The following is a 21,429-nucleotide window of genomic DNA, read 5'->3' as shown; positions in this document are numbered from 1 at the left end:
CACACACACACACACACACACACACACACACACACACACACACACAAAAACCCCATGGCCTCAGCTCTAGTCCAGTAGGCTGTGGTATGGGTTTGGCAGAAGTAGCCACTGCTGAAGTAAAAATAGCCCAGAGGACATGGCGAGGCATGAGGCATGAGGCTGAAGGCTGAAGGCTGAAGGTAGAGCTCTGGTTTCACTGGGGAAGTGTGAAGTGCTCTTCTTGCACAGTACAAGAGGCATGTAGCCAGAGGGTAAGTAGAAGAGTCACAGCACAGGACAACAGGAGCAAGGGGGGGGCTTCCACCATTCCCAAAATATTGCTCCAGCAAGTCAGCCAGTAATTTTGTTAAACATCAAGCAGGACATTGATGTGGTCAGTCCTCATATTTTATTTCACCACAAATGGCGTCCCCTGTAATTCAGATTTTAATTCTTCTCTTCTATCGGGAAGTGGCAGAGTGACTCACTGAGAGGGGGTCAAAAGTTATGGAAGGGTCCGTTTTTTTAGCAGGAATACTGAGCAACTCTAACACAGCTCCTCACTCACTGTAAAGCTGCTTTCAGACATTTAATCTGTAAGGCTGCTTGAGTCATTTGCCAGTTTAAGTGATGGCTTTTAGCTTTCACTCATACATACGTCTCTGTTGCTGAAAAAGTTCATGTTGACCCTGTTAAAAAGGCCCTGACCGCTACAGATGCAATGTTCACACAACTGGAAAGAGGCATCCCAGGAAGTTATGTATGATGAGCAAGGCGAGAGATTGTTCACTTGTTATCTCATTATTGACACGGGGGGACAACAGCTGTCAAATTTCATTGCCATACCACACCATCTCCAGCCATTCTTATAAAGGTAATGCATCACATTTGGAAGCAAAAGTGTCCCACTTCAGAATCCTTTCTGTTGTCAAAAACACAAAGTTAGTGTGACTTTTCCCACTAATTTGGAACGATTGGTTCCAAGGCAATATGCAGAAATGTAAAATGTGAGAACATCATAGAACTGTGTGCTTTTAATGGCAAACTGCATTTAAGAGAGAAATGTTCAAAATGTTGAAGAAATGTTACGTGGGTCTTAAGTGAGCAAATTGCCAGAGAAAGATGCCAGAGAGAAATGTTTATGGAGAAAATGACTCAGGTTCTTTTTCCAAACATGATTCCGACATTTAAAACTGGCAGAGCATTTAGGGATTACAGTACATGTCTGAAGGGGGCTTAAGTTGCTGTGGAAAAGGGCATGACCTAAATGCTGAAAACTATAAACATACAGCGACTCTCTGAGTCAGCGCAATCTTCGTTGTCTTCCTCTCTGCATCTATTTGTCTTTTCAAAACTCTTATTCTTTCTCAATAATATTGTCCAGGATCTCTAATCTGTCCGTCTATAATCCCCCCCCCCTCTTTTTTCCCCTCACATATTAGGTCAAAGCTACAACTCTCTCACCATTTAAGGTTCTTCTCTCAGATCTATATTAAAAAAAAAAAAAAAAATCACAAAAGAGATTGACTTTTTTCCCCCACTTTGGATTAAAGGCATTGATAATGTCTGCCTCACATAGTCTCTCTCTCTCTCTCTCTCTCTCTCTCTCTCTCTCTCTCTCTCTCTCTCTCTCTCTCTCACACACACAGACATTCACTCACATACACTCATTGCTGGTTTAACTGCATCCTTTTCATGTCTGGTCTACCAGCATTGTTTCCTGGGACACACATTTACGACACACAAACAGTACGGGTTTAATGCAAATGCTTGCTCAAACACTCGCATGATTAAGTACACATGCAAGTACACACACGAGCACACAGGGTAATGCATATCGAAACGAGTGGGCAATGGTATGGTACTGACTTTGTGTTTGCAGCACAGAGTACTGAAAGCTGGCTCAGATTTGTACTCTCCTTTTAGTTTACTTTTTAGTTCTGCCAATTTAATTAGGTAAAATTCTATGATGGCTGCTTGTGTTTCAACAACATTCAACATTTGTGAATTTGGAAAGTTTGGACAAAGACATGGGTTGTATAGAATGGCATGTTTATATTTCTATATTTTTAAGAGCCAGGGAAAATAAAGTTTGTTTCGTACTCGAGCAAAACTGTTTCATATTTGCACCAGTTTCCAACATTTTAAGCTGCCCTACAGGCATCCCTGTAGGGTATTAGACCTGAGTGTAAAATCACTCTGAGTTACCAGTTTTTTGGATCTATGCTCATCATGTTATGTTTTGTGTGTCTCTGTGAGGTTGTCAGCATACAAACTCACAACCGACTCACTAATGCAACTGAAGTATAAAAGTTTATTTCTCATATTTGTTGTAGAGACATTCACTTGTATACCTCGCCTCATTTGCACTATGCAAATCACCTCAATGAACCAAGAAAAATGTGCATCTGTAGACAAAACCAGACATACTGGGTATGTGTAGACTGGGAACACGTATCAAGCAGTGAGAAACTAATGTATACCAGCTACAGCTTTGAAGTAGCTGTCAACTTGCATACGTAATGTTTCATGGAAATGAGCTTCTGTCCATTTGTTCATGTGCCAACCCATTGATGTTTGTACCATGGGGTAGCCAACTGCTTCCTTGTTGCTGGACCAAGGCCATTCAAAATTGATGTGGTCAATGTCAACATGGCAGGCTAGGCCGCAAGACCGGGAACGGAAATGGGATTGCCTAAATTATTGTTTCAAGTGGAAGCCATCATAAAAGATCTCCCAAACCCTGCAACTATACTGAAGATGAAGGAGCTGCAGGATTTCTCAAACACGTCCACTTGTGGGCGGCAGCGTAGGTCAGCCAGACAGGTAAAGACTGCCCCTTCAGTGAAAAGTTATCTGTATGTGTTAAGGATGTCTCAATCATGCAACTAGCACTACACTTCTTATAATAAAAGCTTCTCAAACTTTGTTGAAGAAAGTCAGAGCGCAAGCATGGCTGTAGGTGCTAAAATCTGGCACATAAACAGTTCTATTCTCAGTGGTCATTAATCTTTATTATGTAAGCCTGAGTTTATGTCTGTGTTTCATACTGCACAAACTGCAGAACAGAACAGGCTGGGAGAAAACACTAATTATAGCAGGTATAAGGAGATGTATATTTTGGTAAAGAGGCTTTACTATTTTCGAAAAAGCAATGTGGAAATGATCGTATTAGTGTTTCCCAGATTAGAAATGTCAGGCATTGGCTGTAGCCCCACATAACAAATCAGACGAGATAGCTTTCAAACAGGGTGATGAATGAAAAGGAGAAGGGGGAGAGGAACTGGGAATTGAAGAGGGAGGAGGAAAAGAATGAACAACATGGAAAAGAGAGAGTGGAAGAAAAAGAAGATTGAGAGTAAGAAAAAAGAATAAGAGAGTGAGACAGGCAGGCAACACAGAGATACCGAACATGCAGCTGAGCTAAGCCAGAAATGTTGCCATGAGTACCAGTGGCGGCACATTCAATACAGAGCTAAAATTAGCTGAGATGGCACTGTTATTACTTTAACTTATCTGGCAGCCAGTGAAACTACTTTTGTACTGTGTGTGCGTGTGTGTGTGTGTGTGTGTGTGTGTATGAGGAGTTTCTTTGCTTCTTCTGCAGAATCCGCCGCTAAGCTTTTGCTGCTAAAGTCTTTACATTGAACCTCACAAATCCTGACCAGACATTTTCAGCCAATTCAGTTTTGACACAATTCACTTAACTGGTTGTTTGAAAAGCTTTTTCTCTTCCAGTTCCCTGGAAAGTCCAAATTTCTAAAGCACAACTTTAAATTTTCAAACTGTGCTCAGTCAATACTCACTGATTACCTATGCAATATTAATCTATCCCCTCTGCTTCTCTCTCTCACACACACACACTGTAGAAACAATTCTCAAAATCCTCAAACCATCAGGTATCCAATCAGAAAAACAGCAGATTGACAAGTTTGGCAGTCATTAACATGCCTCTTGACTTGGGTGGTAAAAAAGTGGCATTGGCTTGTCAGAGACTAAACCCCCCACCCCGGCACTGGTTACCGTGGGAGCAGCTGGAATGTCATTGGCCAGTCAGCGACCTCAGAAGCATGCTGTTGGCTCTGTAAACCATGTCAGGCAAACAATGTCCCAATGTTACACCACCAACGAGGAAAGATATCTTAGGGCAAAACAGTGTCATAAATAACTGCAAAATACGAGGAACACTTGCTGTTTCCATTCAATGCATTAGGTCAATCGAGGTAAAAGGGGAAAAAAATGTCATTACTGAGCCCACTTAATAAGCCTGCCAATCAAATCAGATGATGTAGGAAAATGGGAATTTTATGTTTTCGAGCAGTTAGGATGTGGATTGTGCAAAAGAGGATGCAAAAACATATCATAAACATAAGATGTTGCTTATATTTTACAGATTTAGCAACAAAATTAAGCATTCAAACAGGAACACATGGAAAGTACAAGCATGGGCAGTGTCATCCACCATATACTTGATGTTCAGACTAATTTAGAAATGACCACCACCAGAGAACATGGACAAGTTTACTTTGCATAAAATGTCCCGCTCAATAGATATGACCACATTTTTTGGCCACTTTGGGGCAGTCCAATATCCACGCTCCATGTAGCTCTGCTTTTGGTCTCCACCAAACGGTGAGAAAATGTTTAGCCAGCTAGTTGCTAGCTTTGTCTTTTTTCTGTCTGATATTTAGCAGGTGGTGTAGATTTGGTTCATTAGAGCTTTTTCTTTTCTATGTGTGGAAATTACACTTATGAACCAAAACAGTAACGTTGTGGGCTGTAAAACCAAAACACTGAGCTGTAAGAAGCTAAAAAGCTTCATCGAGTCAGGTGGTAATTCAATTACCTTACACATTACACATAAGTAATTTTATCGATTTTTAATCTACTGATTACAGCAGGGATTCTTATAAAAATTCAGATTGATTAATATCACTATTAATCCTCAAAAATGTAGTACCAAAATTGTGTGAAAACAAATTTAAAAAAAAGAAGTGCATGCCCTTGCCTCATTTTAGCTACCTCTGCAAGTTTATTAATAAATGTTGGGTTCATGTTTGCCCCAGTGTTTTGCTGATTAATGTTTGTCTCTTTCTGGCAGCGTCAGTCAGCCAGAGAAGATTTCGCCTGTACTGAATGATTTAGATAGGTTCATCGTTCCTATAGCCCATCTCATTAAAATCATGGATACATGCCAACATCGTGGGGTGTAATGTGTGGTATGAGAGAGGCCGAGAGAGAGAGGGCAGAGCTTACTAAATCAAACTTTTAAACTAATTCACATACTGCCAAAGCACAGATTTGATTACTCTGCATAGTGTGTCAGGAGAGTTAATTATCCTAATTCAACAAAGTGAAAGTGAAGGAAACTTGAACAGGATCTGGCAGAGAACAAGAACAGAGTGAAAGGGAGGTTCGGCTACAGACATTATCACTTTACTTTCCAATTTTTTTTTTTCTATCTTCTGTCTGGAGATCAGTTTCCTGCCTGAAATGCAAAGAAACTTAATTTCCTATTTATAGGTACAAGTATATACACACAGTGTGATTCAAAGCAGTCGCTTGCTGTGTGACTTATAAGCCTAATTTGCAATTCATTTTCATTCGTAATGAGACAAATGGAAGTGATGTAAACATCTGCTTCTCAATTTCAAACGGCAATGGGCTTTCAAAGAAAACAACTCACCAGTACTGTGTGCAAATGTATCTATGGAATCCTTAGTAGACATGTCAAAAATTCAGTGGTAAACATTAACAGCAAATAACACATTTAGGTAAGGTGGTGCATCATCAGTTTTTATAGAAGAGTCATTAATTTTTTATTTAGTTGTGGTTTTGTGCATATATGTATTTATGTGTATGCTACATATTAAGTAATTCATTCTGAATAAAGGCTGCATACTGTCCGATGCCATTACCCTACTCCCTCCATCCTCAATATGCACATTCTGCACAATACTGTGAGATGGTTCAGTGGAGTCTAAGCCTGTAATGAAGTGAAAGAGTGGCACAAAGACTGGGCCACCAATTTATCATGGGCCCCAGATCAGGGCAGTGGGGTTCAGAGGGGGCCTGTTAAGCAAACTTGACGCCACAGAGGGAGAAAGGTCTGAGGCAGAGTTGTGATTTAATAAAGCTATGTTATTTTGCGGGTTAATCCATTCCCTCACTGAGTCTAAGCACAATGTCCTTACGGGCCAGCAGCTCTGAAGGAGAAGGAACCAAACTTTGTGTGCAGAGGGTTAGAGGTTCTAGAGCAGGGTTACACTCAGAGACTCAGCACAGAAACAGCTACAGTACACCGGACTAAAGCAGGAGATGAAGGGTGTGGACAGTAATTATTCTCTGATTACATCCAATAACAAGCTTTGATTTAAAAATACACACTGTAAATTGACTTTGTTTCTCATTCTTATCTTTTTCTATAAGTATTGCATAGTGGCAGTGATTTTGCAACATTGCAAAAAATATTTATGTTTATTTACTTTTCATGAAAATTAAGCCTGCAATTCAGCATTGCTATTAATGTGCAAATACTCTTAGTTATTTTTTCCATACATAAACAGCACTGTGCACTGTGTAGAGGGGAGCAAGACTATGCTGACATGATACCACACTATTTAATATATGTTCCATTACTGTGGATTATTCCAAATAACTTGGGTTAGAAAGGAGCACATTAAGTCTGCAGCAAAAAATAAAAAAGTTAGGCTTTTCTGAGAGATAGCTGCATTTTTGAGTGTTTATTTTAAAGAACTGGAGCACCAGATGGGTGGGATATATTCCTCAGAAAGTGCCAGATACTTTGTCAGTAACGACACATACCTTCCTGTGTCCTGGGAAAACTTACACCTAAATGAGCTAAAACAAAAAAGTACTTCCAAGTATGACTTTGCCCAGATCTGGGGTATATGTAGGAATCTTAAAGTGAAAATTTTCCAGTGCAGGCAAAATGAGGAGGCAACATCAACTTATCTATGACAGTGTAAAGAAAAGTACAAGGGACCACATGCTCCAATGGTGGTCTTATCAGAAATGTATTCTTTCTCCAAGTCAGTATTATTCTTAAATGAAACAAATATACTCAATATCTTATAATATAAAGGCACATCAAATGTGCAGTGGTGAAATGTAAGTGGCATAAATAAATAACAGCTAAAAGAAATTTTATCTCCAAATGAGGTTACCCTGGATCAGTGAAGGTTAACTAAAACACCAAACTGAACTGAATTTCATTTTGTTACCAATTAACTCAGACTACATGGACTTTGCACTACACCACTCCACAAAACAATTCTATATCTAGATAATGGTACATCTGAAATTGAGAGAGACCTTTATCGCTTTACTGTTAAACAAGTCACTTGAAAAGATTTTTTTAATAAAGGCTATCAGAGCAGAGGAGAAGAGAGCATTGAGAACAAAGATCCAATAGGTAGTAAGAAACCGGAGAGATGTGGCTGAGGGATTCAGTCAGGCTACACGGGAAAGGTTTATTTTCAAAGTTATAATTATTCTGTCACAGGAGCGAGAGCCAGAAAGTTTTAATTAGTACATGCATGTAACTGTTCGGAAGTTTAGGCAGTTATGACATCACTCAGCTTCCATAAAGCAGAGCTAAAATATCACCACACTACTGAAACATATCTCAAATCATACATGCAGTTCCAGTATCAACATTGGGTGGGTTCATGTTTTTAGACCTTCATAGACATACAGTGAGGTTCAAAAGTCTGAGACCACTGGGTCTCACTGACTTCGATCTGAAAACCATGAATTTTGAGCAGACAGAAAAATCTAGTTGAGAATCAGATCACATAGTCAAACATGTGTGTATTAATTCTGCTCAGGCTCATGAGTGAACCAACCCTGTTTGATTTCACATGGTCCACACTGGAGCATTGACACGTGCTTTTCAACTGGCTATTAAATTTGACAGGCAAGTCAAATTGAGAAAAAGATGAAAAATAATAAAAGGCTATGTCCAACCAAGGACTGTAAATTGGTCTTATAGTTATGATAAAAGTAGTTTTATTTACAACAGATAACACTGCAACATTGTTTAATTGACTCTACTTTTGCACGTGTTAAGAGAGGTGGCAGTGAATGGTGTCAGCACAGCAAGAAATGTGGCAAAGACAGCAGACTGAGGCTGTGTGGCAGAGGACGCAGCACTGATTGTACCAGTCCAGCATGACAAGCTATCCAGCCATTGTTTGGGACACCAACAGTATGAGAAATTCATTAATCCTGACTCAGAGGAGAGGAACAAAAAGAGAGGATTCTCATGCTGCAGACAACAGCATCCTACAACAGAGCAACTGATTGAGAAGAAACAAGAATAACAGCAGATCTTAGGATGTTTGAAAAATCAGACCCCTCCTGTCTCCCAGCAAAAGACATTTTTTTCCTAAAATTCTCAGACTGGTACAGGCATTCCTTGAGAAGCAAGGGACACAGGATGGACAAACAAAAGGGCTACTGGAAAGAACACTCCAAACCAGAGGGCCATTCTGCTGCTGCCGCCTCCACCCACCAGATGAATACATGTTAACTAAAACATTGAAACATCAACTCTCACATCTCTGACTGGGCTGATGCAGCTTTGGGCAAAATACACCCACCTGAGAATTTGCAGTTGCCAACTGTGGATTATGAAAATGTCACTTGCCTCCCTGACTACTTGTCAGGCAGGGGACACAGGCCATCCTATGGATCAACAGAAGTAAGAAGTATGTATAATATGTATACATGAGCTCAGTCTATTTTCAAATTACATTATGTGTCAATAGCCAGCAGGACTGCTGTGTCAAAATAAGGAGCTTTAAACCTCACACCCCAAAGTCATTATATTCCATAATTCACTAATTTAATCAGACTTGAAACGGTACAGGAAGATATGGCAGGAGTATACATCTGTGCTGGCCTTGCTTAAAGACACAATTTGGTATGTATCTTCTTATGAGGGGCTATAGCCACACGTGTCCTTGAAGAGCTTCATTTGTAGATAGGAAATGCGATTTCAGCCTTCAAAGCAAAATGTCACTAACTGCTACCCTGCAGTCTTCAGCCTTCTGATGCAGTGTTCATCCTTGTATTAATAGCCCACACAATACAACTTTAATATTATGATCATCATCTTCAGTGACTTCCTACATAACCAAAACTACAAGTGGGTGATACTGTTTAACATGCGGCGCCATGATGTAGTTGCAAATCAACACGCAACTTGTATCTGTTGCATGTAAGTAATACAAATGCAGTCAGTAAACGGTCGTGATGCAGGGAGGAGCATGAGCCGTGTGCATGTGTGTGTGTCAGAGAGAAAGAGACAGAGAGAGAGATTAGGTTTGGAGTGAGCTCTTGTAGAGAACGCTGACAAAGCATCCTTCCACTCATCACAGACACAAATGAACCTCTTCAAATTCAATCTCACCTCAGGCACTCCTGAAAGACATTCCTGCTTGTTCATATTGAATTTTCACATTCTGACAGTTTTAAAGTACGTATTAATGCACTTAGGTCTAGAGGAGATGATATAGTCAATGTAGTCACATTTATTAAATACAATCAAAAGTGCAACCATTGTGTCAGTGGCCACTGGGATTTCATATTACAAGATGAAATGAAACTCATTCAAAGAATAGCCTGCATAACAGCCATGATCTGAACAGCGTGGCAACACATGGCTCAACAAAGCCTGTCTCTAATGGTTATGTTTTGGTCATTGGAACATGTGATACTATGAAGCCAATGTGACAACAAATAAAGAACCGCAGTGAACACTTATTTCTACAAGGTGTTGGTGTTTGTGCATCAAGCAGTATGTTTAAATGCACAAAATATTACAGTTTTTCATCTTGTTCCAAAAAAGACAATATTCCCACTTAGCTGTTTCCATGGCTAAAATTAATATTGCATTAATATTCCTCTTTACATGCAGTCGTTCACACTCCGATTAACATGAAATTCTCCCGTGATGTACATGTGCAAGTCTTTCATAATGTTGAAGACAGGTGTCCAATCACAAAGCACAGTCCAATTAGGTGGTGCTGTCGTCCATCTTGAAAATGTACTACACCTTTCAGGATCTGCAGTGCAGATGAAGGTAACAGAACCACCTGATGCTGCTTTGGGACTGGTCTCTCTCTCTCTCTTTTTTTTTTTTTTTTTCAAATACAAATCTTTTCTACACATACACAAACTTGAATTTCTCATGCAGATTTATTTCACAGGTTTACAAAGGTTGATTTACAGCTACAAACTTTGGAAATATTTGTGGACATTACTTTAAATCAAAATCTTATTGACCCTAATTTGAGCCCATATCCTTCCACTATCACTGGCCATTAGTGCAGCGGTTAAAGATAAACTGAAAATAAATTTACTTAAGACACACCTTGAAACAAAGGTTTTGCTCAAGCAGCAAATTCTAAACATATGGGACAGTAAGAGTGATTAAAACATTGAATATGCTCACATACTGAATGTTGAAGACCTACTTCACTGTTGTTCAAACTGCTATACATTCCTGTGAAATTCTACTTCTGTTACTAAAATACATGTACTCGTCAGCCGCAGTTAAATACATGTCTATAAGTTTTGTCTTAAACTAAACTGCCAGAGAGAATAACACTTTAACAGTCTTTTTAATTCTATTTTGGCTTCAAACATGACAGGCTCTTTCCAAGCGCACTAGACTTTGTACAAAGTCAATCAATAGTTCATGCTTACACACTGGACTGCAGCCAACAGGGATGACACAAATCAGGAGACTTGATACAGCTAACAACATATGTCCAAAACACTTCTCCCTCCTAAAGGAAGCTCTAGACAAGGGAAAGCATGCAACCGTACAGCTTCCATAACTAAGCCTACTTAATCCGTGTGTGTGTGCGCTGAGCCTGAGCACAACTACCTTAATGAAAGGGACAGGGTAGAAAGAACCAGCAGTGTCCAGAAATGTCTTGGCAGAGTGAACTAGCTTCACTCTGTCCCCTCATTCTCTCTTGTGCAAACACACATTCGTACAGAGGCACAGAAAATTGTGTGCCTGTGGATATGCAAGTAAATTCTGATTAACTTTAGGCTGACATTAAGCTAATACCCTCATCAAGTATAAAAATTGACCTAAACTCATGGAACAAGACCGTCAAACTTTCTTGTGAGACCTGGGTCAAAATGTACTTTTTAAATGGTGTTTTTAGGAGCCAAGTGGGAAGACCTCCTCACATGGGCTAATATGAAATATTCTTAAACAATTTCAGTCTTTTAAGATTACAGAATCAGTACTATAGAATCTTATTCATGCTAATTACAGATCAATTGCTTGTGCCTTCATTAATGCACATCTGGGTGATCACATTATTTTTCTCACTCTGGTATTCAATTATGAAACACAGCATTGCATCTCATCAAGATCATGGATCTCAAAATCAGCTTCACCGGCTCAATCCCCTGGATTGTCATGATTATTTATTCGTTTGTGCTGGTTAAATTGTCCTGTCCATCAGTGACTGTCCTATATAAGGGCCACATGAAACATGGACATGGCTGGGAGTTGGTATGGATGAACTACTACAGAAAGTCAGAAATAACTTTGGGGATTTTTTTGCTCTTTGTTTTCAGGAGTTCACCATTTATTGCAGCAGCATCTGTTCAGTCAGTAAGTGCCCTTTTCCTTGTCCATCACTTTTGATGAGAGAGCATTACATTATTCTGCTGCACTACGAAACATGGTGTACCAACACTTCTACTCCTGAGATACATGGACAGCACTCACACATACGCACACTGACATCCAGCTGCTCATTATGAGCGAGTTCACATGCAGACACACTCTAACTGCCCCCACATTCACACTTAACTCGGTGTCTTGACCTGTACTCTGCAGCCCATTTATCCTTCCTCCCTGCGTCACATGTTGTGCGTGTGTGTACGTTTTCATGGATGTAAGTATGTGTAGTATGTGGTTGTATACTTACTTTGTGTGTGTGCTTTTCTGTCAGACCTTGGTTGCCCAGGGAACAGCTTTACCACTGAACTATCCCTACCCCCACCATTTTATTTCAAGCATGCACGCATGCGTGCACAGACACACACACAAACTTACACACACAGTTTCTTAGCTCCATGGTTTCTTCATACAGTAGTGGAATGAGCCCTGTCTTGGCAGGCAAGCAGGTGGCAATGATGGATGTGTTTTCAGTGAGAGTAGAATACAAATTAAAATAGGGTAGAAGGCAGTGGGACAGTTCAGAGACCAGCGCTACGTTCATCATCCAGTCTCTTTAGAGCTGCTTCATACATGACTGCAGTCTTTTAATTCTGTCCTCATTTCACATTCGTTCATTTTTGCCCCATAAAGCCCTGTCTAAGTATTTCATGATGTTCTCACACTCAACATTTTACAAAATTGATACATAAATCTCCCATTTATTGTGGCAGAAACTCCATGACTCTATAATAAAGGCACATTCAGGAGTGATAATAAGGTGTGTATGAACCTCTCTTCTCCATTCTTCTCCCTTTATCCTCACACACACATATAGGTGGAGTAGATTTCACTCTATCAACACATACACACACCCACACATGCACACACACACACACACACACACACACACACACACACAGTGAGGCTGTAAATGTCGCTGGGAGGAAATGAAGGCAGGGGTTTTATGGTTTCATCTGGTCTCTTATATTTATCTGACCCTCTCATGTGTTTACTGTTCCTCTCACACATACACACACATTGATTATTCCATCACCATTTTCATGTACGGTACAACAGAGGAAGAAGAACAGAGGAAGAGTATCCTATTGGGAGCATACACAATGGCCCTAATTTTTTTTTTTTTTTTTAAGCAGACAGATTGACCTTGTATAAATTCTTATTTATGGTTTGAGGTTTGCAGGAGAATGAAGGTTTTACACACATCCACACTCACACCTAGGAGATGACCATTGCTGCCCCTTTTCTTCTGCTGTTGGCTGCTAAGCAACTGTGTGGGACATTAAATTCATATGATTTATTAATAATCTATAAAGTGAACAATGGAAAAACAATTTGGTGCCTTATACGCAAGGCTGGAAAACTCTTGACCCTTATGAAAACCATCTAATAAGCGATTTCTAATGTTTTCATCTTATGTATGAAGATAATTTTGACCTTTTAGCCAGTGCAAACACACACTGAAAGAAATCTGTCGTATCCTGGAAAGCATTATTCACTTTGATTACACTGCAGAGCTCGACATTAATACCTTGCATGTGCCGCTGCAACAATAAAAATTGCATTAATCTAAGGTGAGCAAAAATCTATTCACTTGACTTCCAATAAAGTCAAAAAGGAAAAAAATCTGCCACTAGCACAACCATGGTTCTATTGTAAATCCCTTAAAATATTGTGAAAGTACTTATCTGACAGATTCAAGTATACTGTTCATATATTCAAGATGTTTTAATGTGATGGAGGCAGTTTCCCCTTGATCTCTGTCTTTGTTATGAATTTCACAGAGCGGTGAAAACTGCCTTGAGCACAGCAGTGGTGGCTTATTTGTTGCTGTGCACATGTAAGAAAAGACTGTTACTCTGACCTTTAACACTGTAGTGATGCCAAGAAGGAGTTTGTTTCTGACTGTGTTTCTCAGGCTCTTGATAAAATGCCAAAACGAAAATAAGCATTGCACTTGAACTTCATGTCATATGTATTCACATGATTTTTTCCGATGTACAAACAGCCTTGAAATAAAATTTGAATCTTAAAAACTGCAGCTGGAAAGCTCATAGCCCTGAAGTGTTGACCAAAAACTTTCATTCTTTATTTCCTCTGTTCCCTAAAAATACTCTAAAGCGTCTCGCAGCACAAGTGCGTCCCGTGGTCCTCCCATCTCCAGGTCAGACAGAGATTCGCACACAAACACAAGCACAGGAATCACAGAGCATCAAAAAATGCACACACACGCATGCACGTGCACACACACACATCCAACGCTCTCCCATCAGCGAGCCTTCAAGCCTCTTTCCTCTCTTCACTCCTCTATCAGGTCCTCAGGGGTGGGAGGAAGGAAACCCATGAAATGATTCCTGACATGACGGATCACAGAGCCGCGCTGGTTGAGCCGTCTGATATCAACACTTTTCTGCCTGACTGTGGACAAGTAAGGCAGGGGGATTTGCAATGATTTCCCCTAGCTGTAGCTCCAGCTGTATCTGCTCCGCTGACTGAAGTTACTGACGCTAGCCCACTGTGCTAGCTCTCCCACAAAAATGCTGCCACACGGAAAACTGGTAACTCTGGTTTTAGTGTTCCCTATTTTTTACATTAATTTTCTCAAATGGAAAGTTCATGTAATTTTTCATGCACTGAGCAATTATTATTTCATACAACTTATTGAACCTGTTTAAAGCCAAATAATTATTAGTTTTTAAAATAAATAACTGCCAGTGTCTCTTTATCCTAGTTTCTGAGGAAAGTTTTGGACATACTAGGTTTTCATCTGGAAGCAAGCGTTGATAGCATCTATAATTTGAAGCCTCCGTTCGACACATATCACTTAACCCGACTGTTAGACTATGAGCGGAATCTCTCTTTCTCAAAACACACTCTCTTCGACTCACAGAGAACATATAGAGCAACAGAAGGAATGATAAAAGTAAAACATAAAATGTGTCAAGCTTTATGGTTCCTGATAATATAAAACATATTCTCTTTGAGTGGTAACATCCTGTATAAATCATCACTCAGCCTTTGTCTTTTTAGTAACAAGTAGATTTACACCCAGTGACTCAAAGTCAGCTTGAAGATAGAAGCAGAATTTTTGTGATGCAATCAGTCGGCAAGAGGAAAGACCGTTTTTAATCCCTTTTCCCCGTCTTTATAACTGAAGATCAAATCTCAGAATCGCCATGCTGTTTCACACATGCACACAGACTGATACTTTTAGGCAAATGTGTGCACACAATCACTGATATGCACGCACAAACACACCCAGCAACTGACTAAACTGTACGGCTGAGACAGAAAAGCACACAGAGATACACAGTACATTAGCTCTGAGGGAAGAAAAACACCTGCAAACACCTGCTGACTCCCCTGCAAACCTTCCTATGCACAGCAGGTCTTACCCCATATATTCTCCATTGTTCTCAGTTCCAACGTGAACTTAAAGTACTGTCTATGAGTGTTTGATGTTCAGGAAGACTGCTTATTAGCATGCTGGGGTGCTCAGAGGTGTGAGCCACAACAATATTCTTGAATTCCTGAGTCTCTGGATTTCTTTTGCTCTTTCAGTTCAACTCATTATTTGGATGTTTCCATGGAAGTCTGATCAAAGTATGATTTAATGGATTGTCTCTCTCAGCTCATCACACGTGACCCCTTAAGGAAAAATATCAACCAAAGTGTTTGAGAAATGTATCAAAACATATCAAGGTATCAAAAGTTCCCATTGTTTCCATCTATGTGTCTATTCGGAGCTGTGGAGTGTAGACAGAGTAGATGAAGAGTTTTATCTTTTTCATGACAGATAAGTATTATATTGTTAAAAAGACGTGTATGAAAGACAAAGTAGAAACATTTACTCTGGATTCCTTTTTTTTCTGAATGAAAAATATCTTACCTTCAAGGATGACTTCTTTGCCAGTTTTCTTCAGCGCTTGCACAGCTTCATCGTGTGTGGCCTCCCGTAAGTCATAGCCATTGACAGACAGTATGGCGTCACCAACATAAAGCGCCTCAGTCTGGTCAGCAGCCAGACCCTTAAAAATCTTGGAGATGAGGATTGGCATCTTGTTCTCCCTCCCTCCTGCATTACAAAGAGGAACAAATGATGTTGTTTCATCTTATAATTGTCTTAGGAACCTGCTGTTTCATATTGTTGCATGTGTCTGGCAACAATATACATTCACACTTACACAGTGCAAACATGACACTCAAACTTTTGACCCCTGATCAGCTTTACAAACAGCTTGGAATTAAGTTCTTAACTACTTACTGCATATATACAAGGTGCAAGTAGCTATGCTAAGAAAATACCACATGTACATAATTTAGCAACACAGTTGGGAAACTGAGAGGCTGGGTACTAGTAAAACAGCCTTGATGTTAAACCTATTTTGATACCAACCACTGCACTCCTCATATTTCAGCATTTAACTAAACTTTAGTCACTTAAACTGCTTAGCGAAGTTAAAAGAGCATACGAGGACAGACGCAAACAGCAGCGATTACCCTCATGTACTAACTTCTGCAGTTTCCCATCTCTTCCTCTCCCTCCCTTTCTCGCTCGTTAAGTGAAGGTCAGCTCAAAAGCTGATGGATCTGCCTCTTGCTGTGGGCTTCCACTCTTCATGAGAAATATCGTCATTAATATCAGCTGGCACTTGGACTCTGGCCTTCAGGCTTGTGAGAAATTATCCAAAAGAGGATTGCATTTAATTAATTCTAAATACATCTTCCACAGGTTGCTCTGGGTGATTCCTTGGGATTTAACTCATGTATCTTACTTTGGAGGCAACAGTGTAGTGCTCTTAATAAAAAAACACCAGGTTTGAGCTTACATGCTCATATTATGCATGTTGATCACATTTTAGATAGAGGGATTTAGCAGCTACTTGACCGCTCCATGGCATCAGATAGTTGTTTACTGCACCGCACTAAGTCTCTGGATCATGATGTGCTGATAAAATATTCAAAGTGGAGATGAGATGAAGAGAAACCTTCATAAATGCTGGTGGTGATGTCATCAATATATGGCATCAAAATTTTAATTACTCCGAATATCTGTCAAAATCATGAACTTGAATCACTTCTTTGAATCTTTAATAATTGCACTGGAAATAGGCACAGGGACATAAACAAAATTTGCATATTTTCCCATGATTGATAATGATTGTGGACACCCATAAAAAGAACTGAAAAAGCACGCCTCATGCAATCGAAGTGCACTAATACTGGACCGAATAAAGCGTCTATAGTGTGCATACAGCTGTAGATACTATGACTGTCAGATGAGGTGAATTAACAAAAACAGCAAAGTTCTATATAATACACATTAAATACACTTTCTTTGTCAGTGTAATTACAAATGTCAGCATTTCTGCTATTTGTTACATTCATTCAGTCACAGTGGACTGCCAATAGTTTCAGTTTTTAGTGTTCATTTCCCATTGGAAACCAATTCTCATCACTGTTTCTTTTAACCATGACTTTTCCCCTAACGTAACTGTGTGTTTATTATTATAACCATGACAACGAAGGTCTCTCTAACTTTAATAAAGCGATCACTTTAGCCCAAACCACAATTCTTTCCTAAACCTAACCAAGTAGTTTTTATGCCTAAATGTAACCAAACCGTGACCATTCTATAACCTTAACCATGTGTTTATCATAGTAACCATGATGACAAAGATCCGGTATATCTGTGATGTAGGCACTATTTCAGGAGAGTAGTATAGTATAGTATATGGGTGTTTGGGTTGGAGGACTTGTTGGTATCATTTGTGCAAAAGTAAAGTCTAAATGTTTTTGTTCACCAACATGAATAAATCACACATTTTACATGGATGACATTCAGTGACAGGAATGCCATGCATATACATGAATGTTATTCTAGATAGCTGTGTGGAAAACTAGGTTTGCTGCTCTGGCCACACACTGTACACATGAAGCACCCTCGGGAACAATAACAGTATCAAGGATAAAAAAAAAGATAATTCAAGGACATATGCAGTGATTACATGCCACGCCAATTCTGGCAGCTTTTTGTAGCCATTCATCTACCAGTATAAGAAACAGAAAAACATTAAAACTCAACACAGCCCACCACATTGCCAAAGAAGAGCTGCCACAAAAATCATGTCACAGATTAGGCTTACAACCATAGCTGATAGATGTTGTATTTGTTGACAAATAATTGTTCAGTATCTAACACAATTAACATGGAAACATATTAATATGTGTTTCTGAATGTCAATTCAAATAGTCTGTGTCCTGCTGACTCACCCCCATCCAAACTTTCCCAGCTGAGGATTAAATTTGAATACCTTCCAGGCAGTCACAAGTTGCCACTCTATCCTTTAGGTTACCTTTGCCCCCAATTTGCACCACCATAGAAACTGCAGTGAATTACTGTGACCTCTATTCACTGTACTACTACCAATACACAAACCTCAGACTTATTAACTGTATCGCCAACAGCAATTATTCACTACTGGGTCTATTGGGCAGGACAGCTTCAGCTGAATTCAAGTATTTTTTAGAATTTACTGTAAAATAAGTAAATGATTTGCACTAAATTGAAGACTGAACATTTAAAAATGGCCAAAACAAAATTGCTGGAATGAAAACTCATAAGCAGAGTAGATGTAGAATCTTGCAGACTTCAACAATGACATGCCAGAGCATGATATGGTCAGAGACCTCTCAGCCACATTAAAACTGACATCATCATGTACCAAACCCGTGCTAATGGAGTGATCACCGGAGTGATCACCACAGCACTCCCCACTTCACCAACTGCAGTTCTATGTCCTTTTACTTGATGAATGGTGGTAATCTATGCGAAGAATGTCCAGACTATTAAAAGTAAATGGTTGGACAAGAAGGAAAAGGACAGCCTTGTTTCTTTTTAGTTAGCCAGAGACTGATAGTGACACATGTGTCAAAATGACATGGCATCAGCACCAAAAGTATGTAGGTACGTTGAGATAGCAGATGTTGAATCGATAAGGAGACAAAGTTGAAGACTTGATGTAAATGAAGAAGATTTTTTTCATTGTCTACTTCTACACATACATTAACCTTTATATCTCCTTTCAATTTCTCCTCCTTTCTTCCCATACTTTTAGGTTCACTTCTAATCTCAAATACCTCTTATTCACATGTCTGCTGAGCAAACATCGTTGGCATATTGTAGGAGAAACACCGTCAATATGTCTGCCACTCTTACACAACCCTTAATCCTCCCATATTCCCTTCCCATCCCTGCCTTTCTTCCTCCAACTTTTCCTGTCAAACACAATTCAACACCCTCCAGCTGGCAGCCTGTCACTCATTTGACAGGAGGGTGGTGGTGGCGGAGGTGGGGTGGAACCACTGGAGCTACCGATGACAGGTAAATGAATGGTACTGGGTTATACAACACTGACATGTACCTAATTAGGTAGTTTTGTGCCAACAATGTGTTTGTGGTGATAATGCTCCTTTCAAAGGTTTCAGCATGATCAGCACTTGACTTCATCAAACTTCCTCAGCTGAGTTGCATGCACTGCTAATGAACACTGCAACAAACAACACAAAAAAAAAATGATTTAACACAAAACAAAATAATGTGGTAACACATTCCTGATGAATGTGCAGAGCCATGTAAGGAGAGAATATGTTTTTAATAATGGGTTTGTTACATAACACTGCACCTGAGCTTTGTTAACTGAGAAAAATATTGTCTAGGTGAGCATCTGAGCTGGTCTGTGACAAAAGAGCTTGAGGCACCGAAGAATGGTTTCATAATATATGTCCTAAAACTTAGAGCATTGATTTCCAACTTGCATCAAGTGTTACAGAAGTGAGACAAAACACACTGAGACACTTAAAATAGTGTTAGTGAAGCTTTTAAATTAAAAAAAAAAGTCTCTGTGATCCTTTTCAACAGCTGCAAACTCAAAATCATTGTGGCAAAACCCAGCAAGCTCACACCCAAGTGGCTCAGGAAAAAAATCCTGTCCTGCATAAGCATATTGCTCCTCTCTCCTCTGACCAGTGGGCCTGTCTACAGACCTGGAGCCTCATTTCCTAGGCTCTCCTCTTAAATTTAGACATGTGAGAGTAAAGGTTGACTGCCTCCATGCTTTTCTGCAGGCCAGGGTGGGCTCCCTAAAATTAACACTAGTGGAGTACTCCACTCCCAGCCACATAGCTTTCATCTTTGGCCAATGACAACTGCCTGCTGTGGACTGCTCCTCTCAGCTGTTCATAATGTGGTGTCAGCTAGCCCACAACAACTTTTGCCATGTTCTTTCATTTGCATTACACTTTTTCTTTTCTTCTGTCCTTCTTTCTTTCTTTCTTTCTTTTTTTCTTATTTCTTATTGACCCCTTTGGCTTGTGCTGTGTCCCGCTTCATTTATGGCTTACTCATTGTGCTTTTGCCTTGCTCTTTCTATCCCTCTGCTACACCCTTCTTCCTCCCTCGCTTCGTCGCAGCCTTTGAACAACCAGCATCACAACAGTGTCAAGCCACTGGGGTGCCAGCTATGATTTTGTTTTAATAACATGCTGTCTGATTTTCAAAGCCACCCATTTCCACAGAGATGGGCATTACATTTATGTCATTAGGGGCTGGCTTTGTTGTTGTTGGTGATGGCAACTATGGAGGAACTAAAATTAACATGTCACCGGTGGTTATAATGATGAACCATCTTTGCAACATGACAACGGAGCAAGTCTACAGCTGTCCATCAAGTTGAGCCTGTGCATTGCTGAGCGGCCAAGTGATAACCTGTCAATACATGTACACTGCAAACCTGTCAGGAGGTGGAGGATTTAATTCACAGAGAATGTTAGTTCAAACACAACGCAACAGACACATCAGAATACATGGTCTGCGATTCACCGCACCATTAACTGCCTTGATGTTCGTTGTGATGGTGCACAAATCACAACCCAAAGTGAGTGTTGCAGACAAATCACAACTTCACCATCATAATAATCCTAAACAAGTCTAGTTTAAGACAAGGAGATGAAACCCTAATATGGGACACTGGAAGATTAAAATGACCATGAATCATTCGTGATATATAAAGATGCAAAAGACATCATAAAGATAGCAAGCAGTGTAAAAATTGATGTGTAATATCTGCGGTCTTCAATATATTTGGTTCAACCAAATCTGAGAAAAAAAAAATTGTGAACAATGTTGGTCTCAAAGAAAATAAAATCAAAACTTTGTTTAGACTGCATTATCCCTGCATATCACTATCCTTTGTATTTATGTAGTTTCCCAATGCTCAAACCTCCTAGTCCTCTTCACACTGAGATCGCAAATGAGATAAAAGCCTGTTGCTGCAGGTCGAGGAAACAGGACAAGGAAAATGCTTTTATCAGCTGCACAGTACACAACACAGGTATGTAAGCCTGGCTTGTAAGATATGGTGAGGTTACAACCTTTTTCCTATTGAGAGGTTATAAGAGCAATGCTGGTGTAACCTTGATGTGCAGCTGCATATGCATTTGAGCTGCTTGTTTTTGCTCAGAGAGACAAAGTGAATCAGCAAAAAGGATTTTATAGTCAGCCAATCTAGCTTATTGTATGAAGAAACAGTGATGGATTTACTTTTCTTCTTTGCCTCTCTTTTCAGCTATGTAGCACTTAATCAAACCTCACACCTCACACATCAATTCTGCTTTTACTGCAAGTATGAGCACCCTTCACATATATGACTCAAAAT

At 39.7% G+C, this 21,429-nt stretch overlaps 1 protein-coding gene across 1 annotated transcript in view; it reads right to left on the bottom strand.

Annotated features, from left to right (window-relative positions):
* Positions 1–21,429, bottom strand: part of snta1 (syntrophin, alpha 1) — a 29,765-nt gene that overhangs the window by 7,170 nt on the left and 1,166 nt on the right. Inside the window, exon 2 of the mRNA XM_023426075.2 lies at positions 15,603–15,788. Within this exon, the coding sequence (XP_023281843.1) occupies positions 15,603–15,788 (186 nt within the window). The remainder of the gene's footprint in view (positions 1–15,602; positions 15,789–21,429) is intronic.

This window comes from Seriola lalandi, unplaced genomic scaffold, assembly GCF_002814215.2.
Source record: "Seriola lalandi dorsalis isolate HSWRI2012SDOR001 ecotype SW California unplaced genomic scaffold, Sedor1 jcf7180002054805, whole genome shotgun sequence".
Classification (NCBI taxonomy): Eukaryota; Metazoa; Chordata; class Actinopteri; order Carangiformes; family Carangidae; genus Seriola; species Seriola lalandi.
Note: the sequence above shows the minus strand (reverse complement) of the source record. Positions and strands in the feature narration are given on the sequence as shown.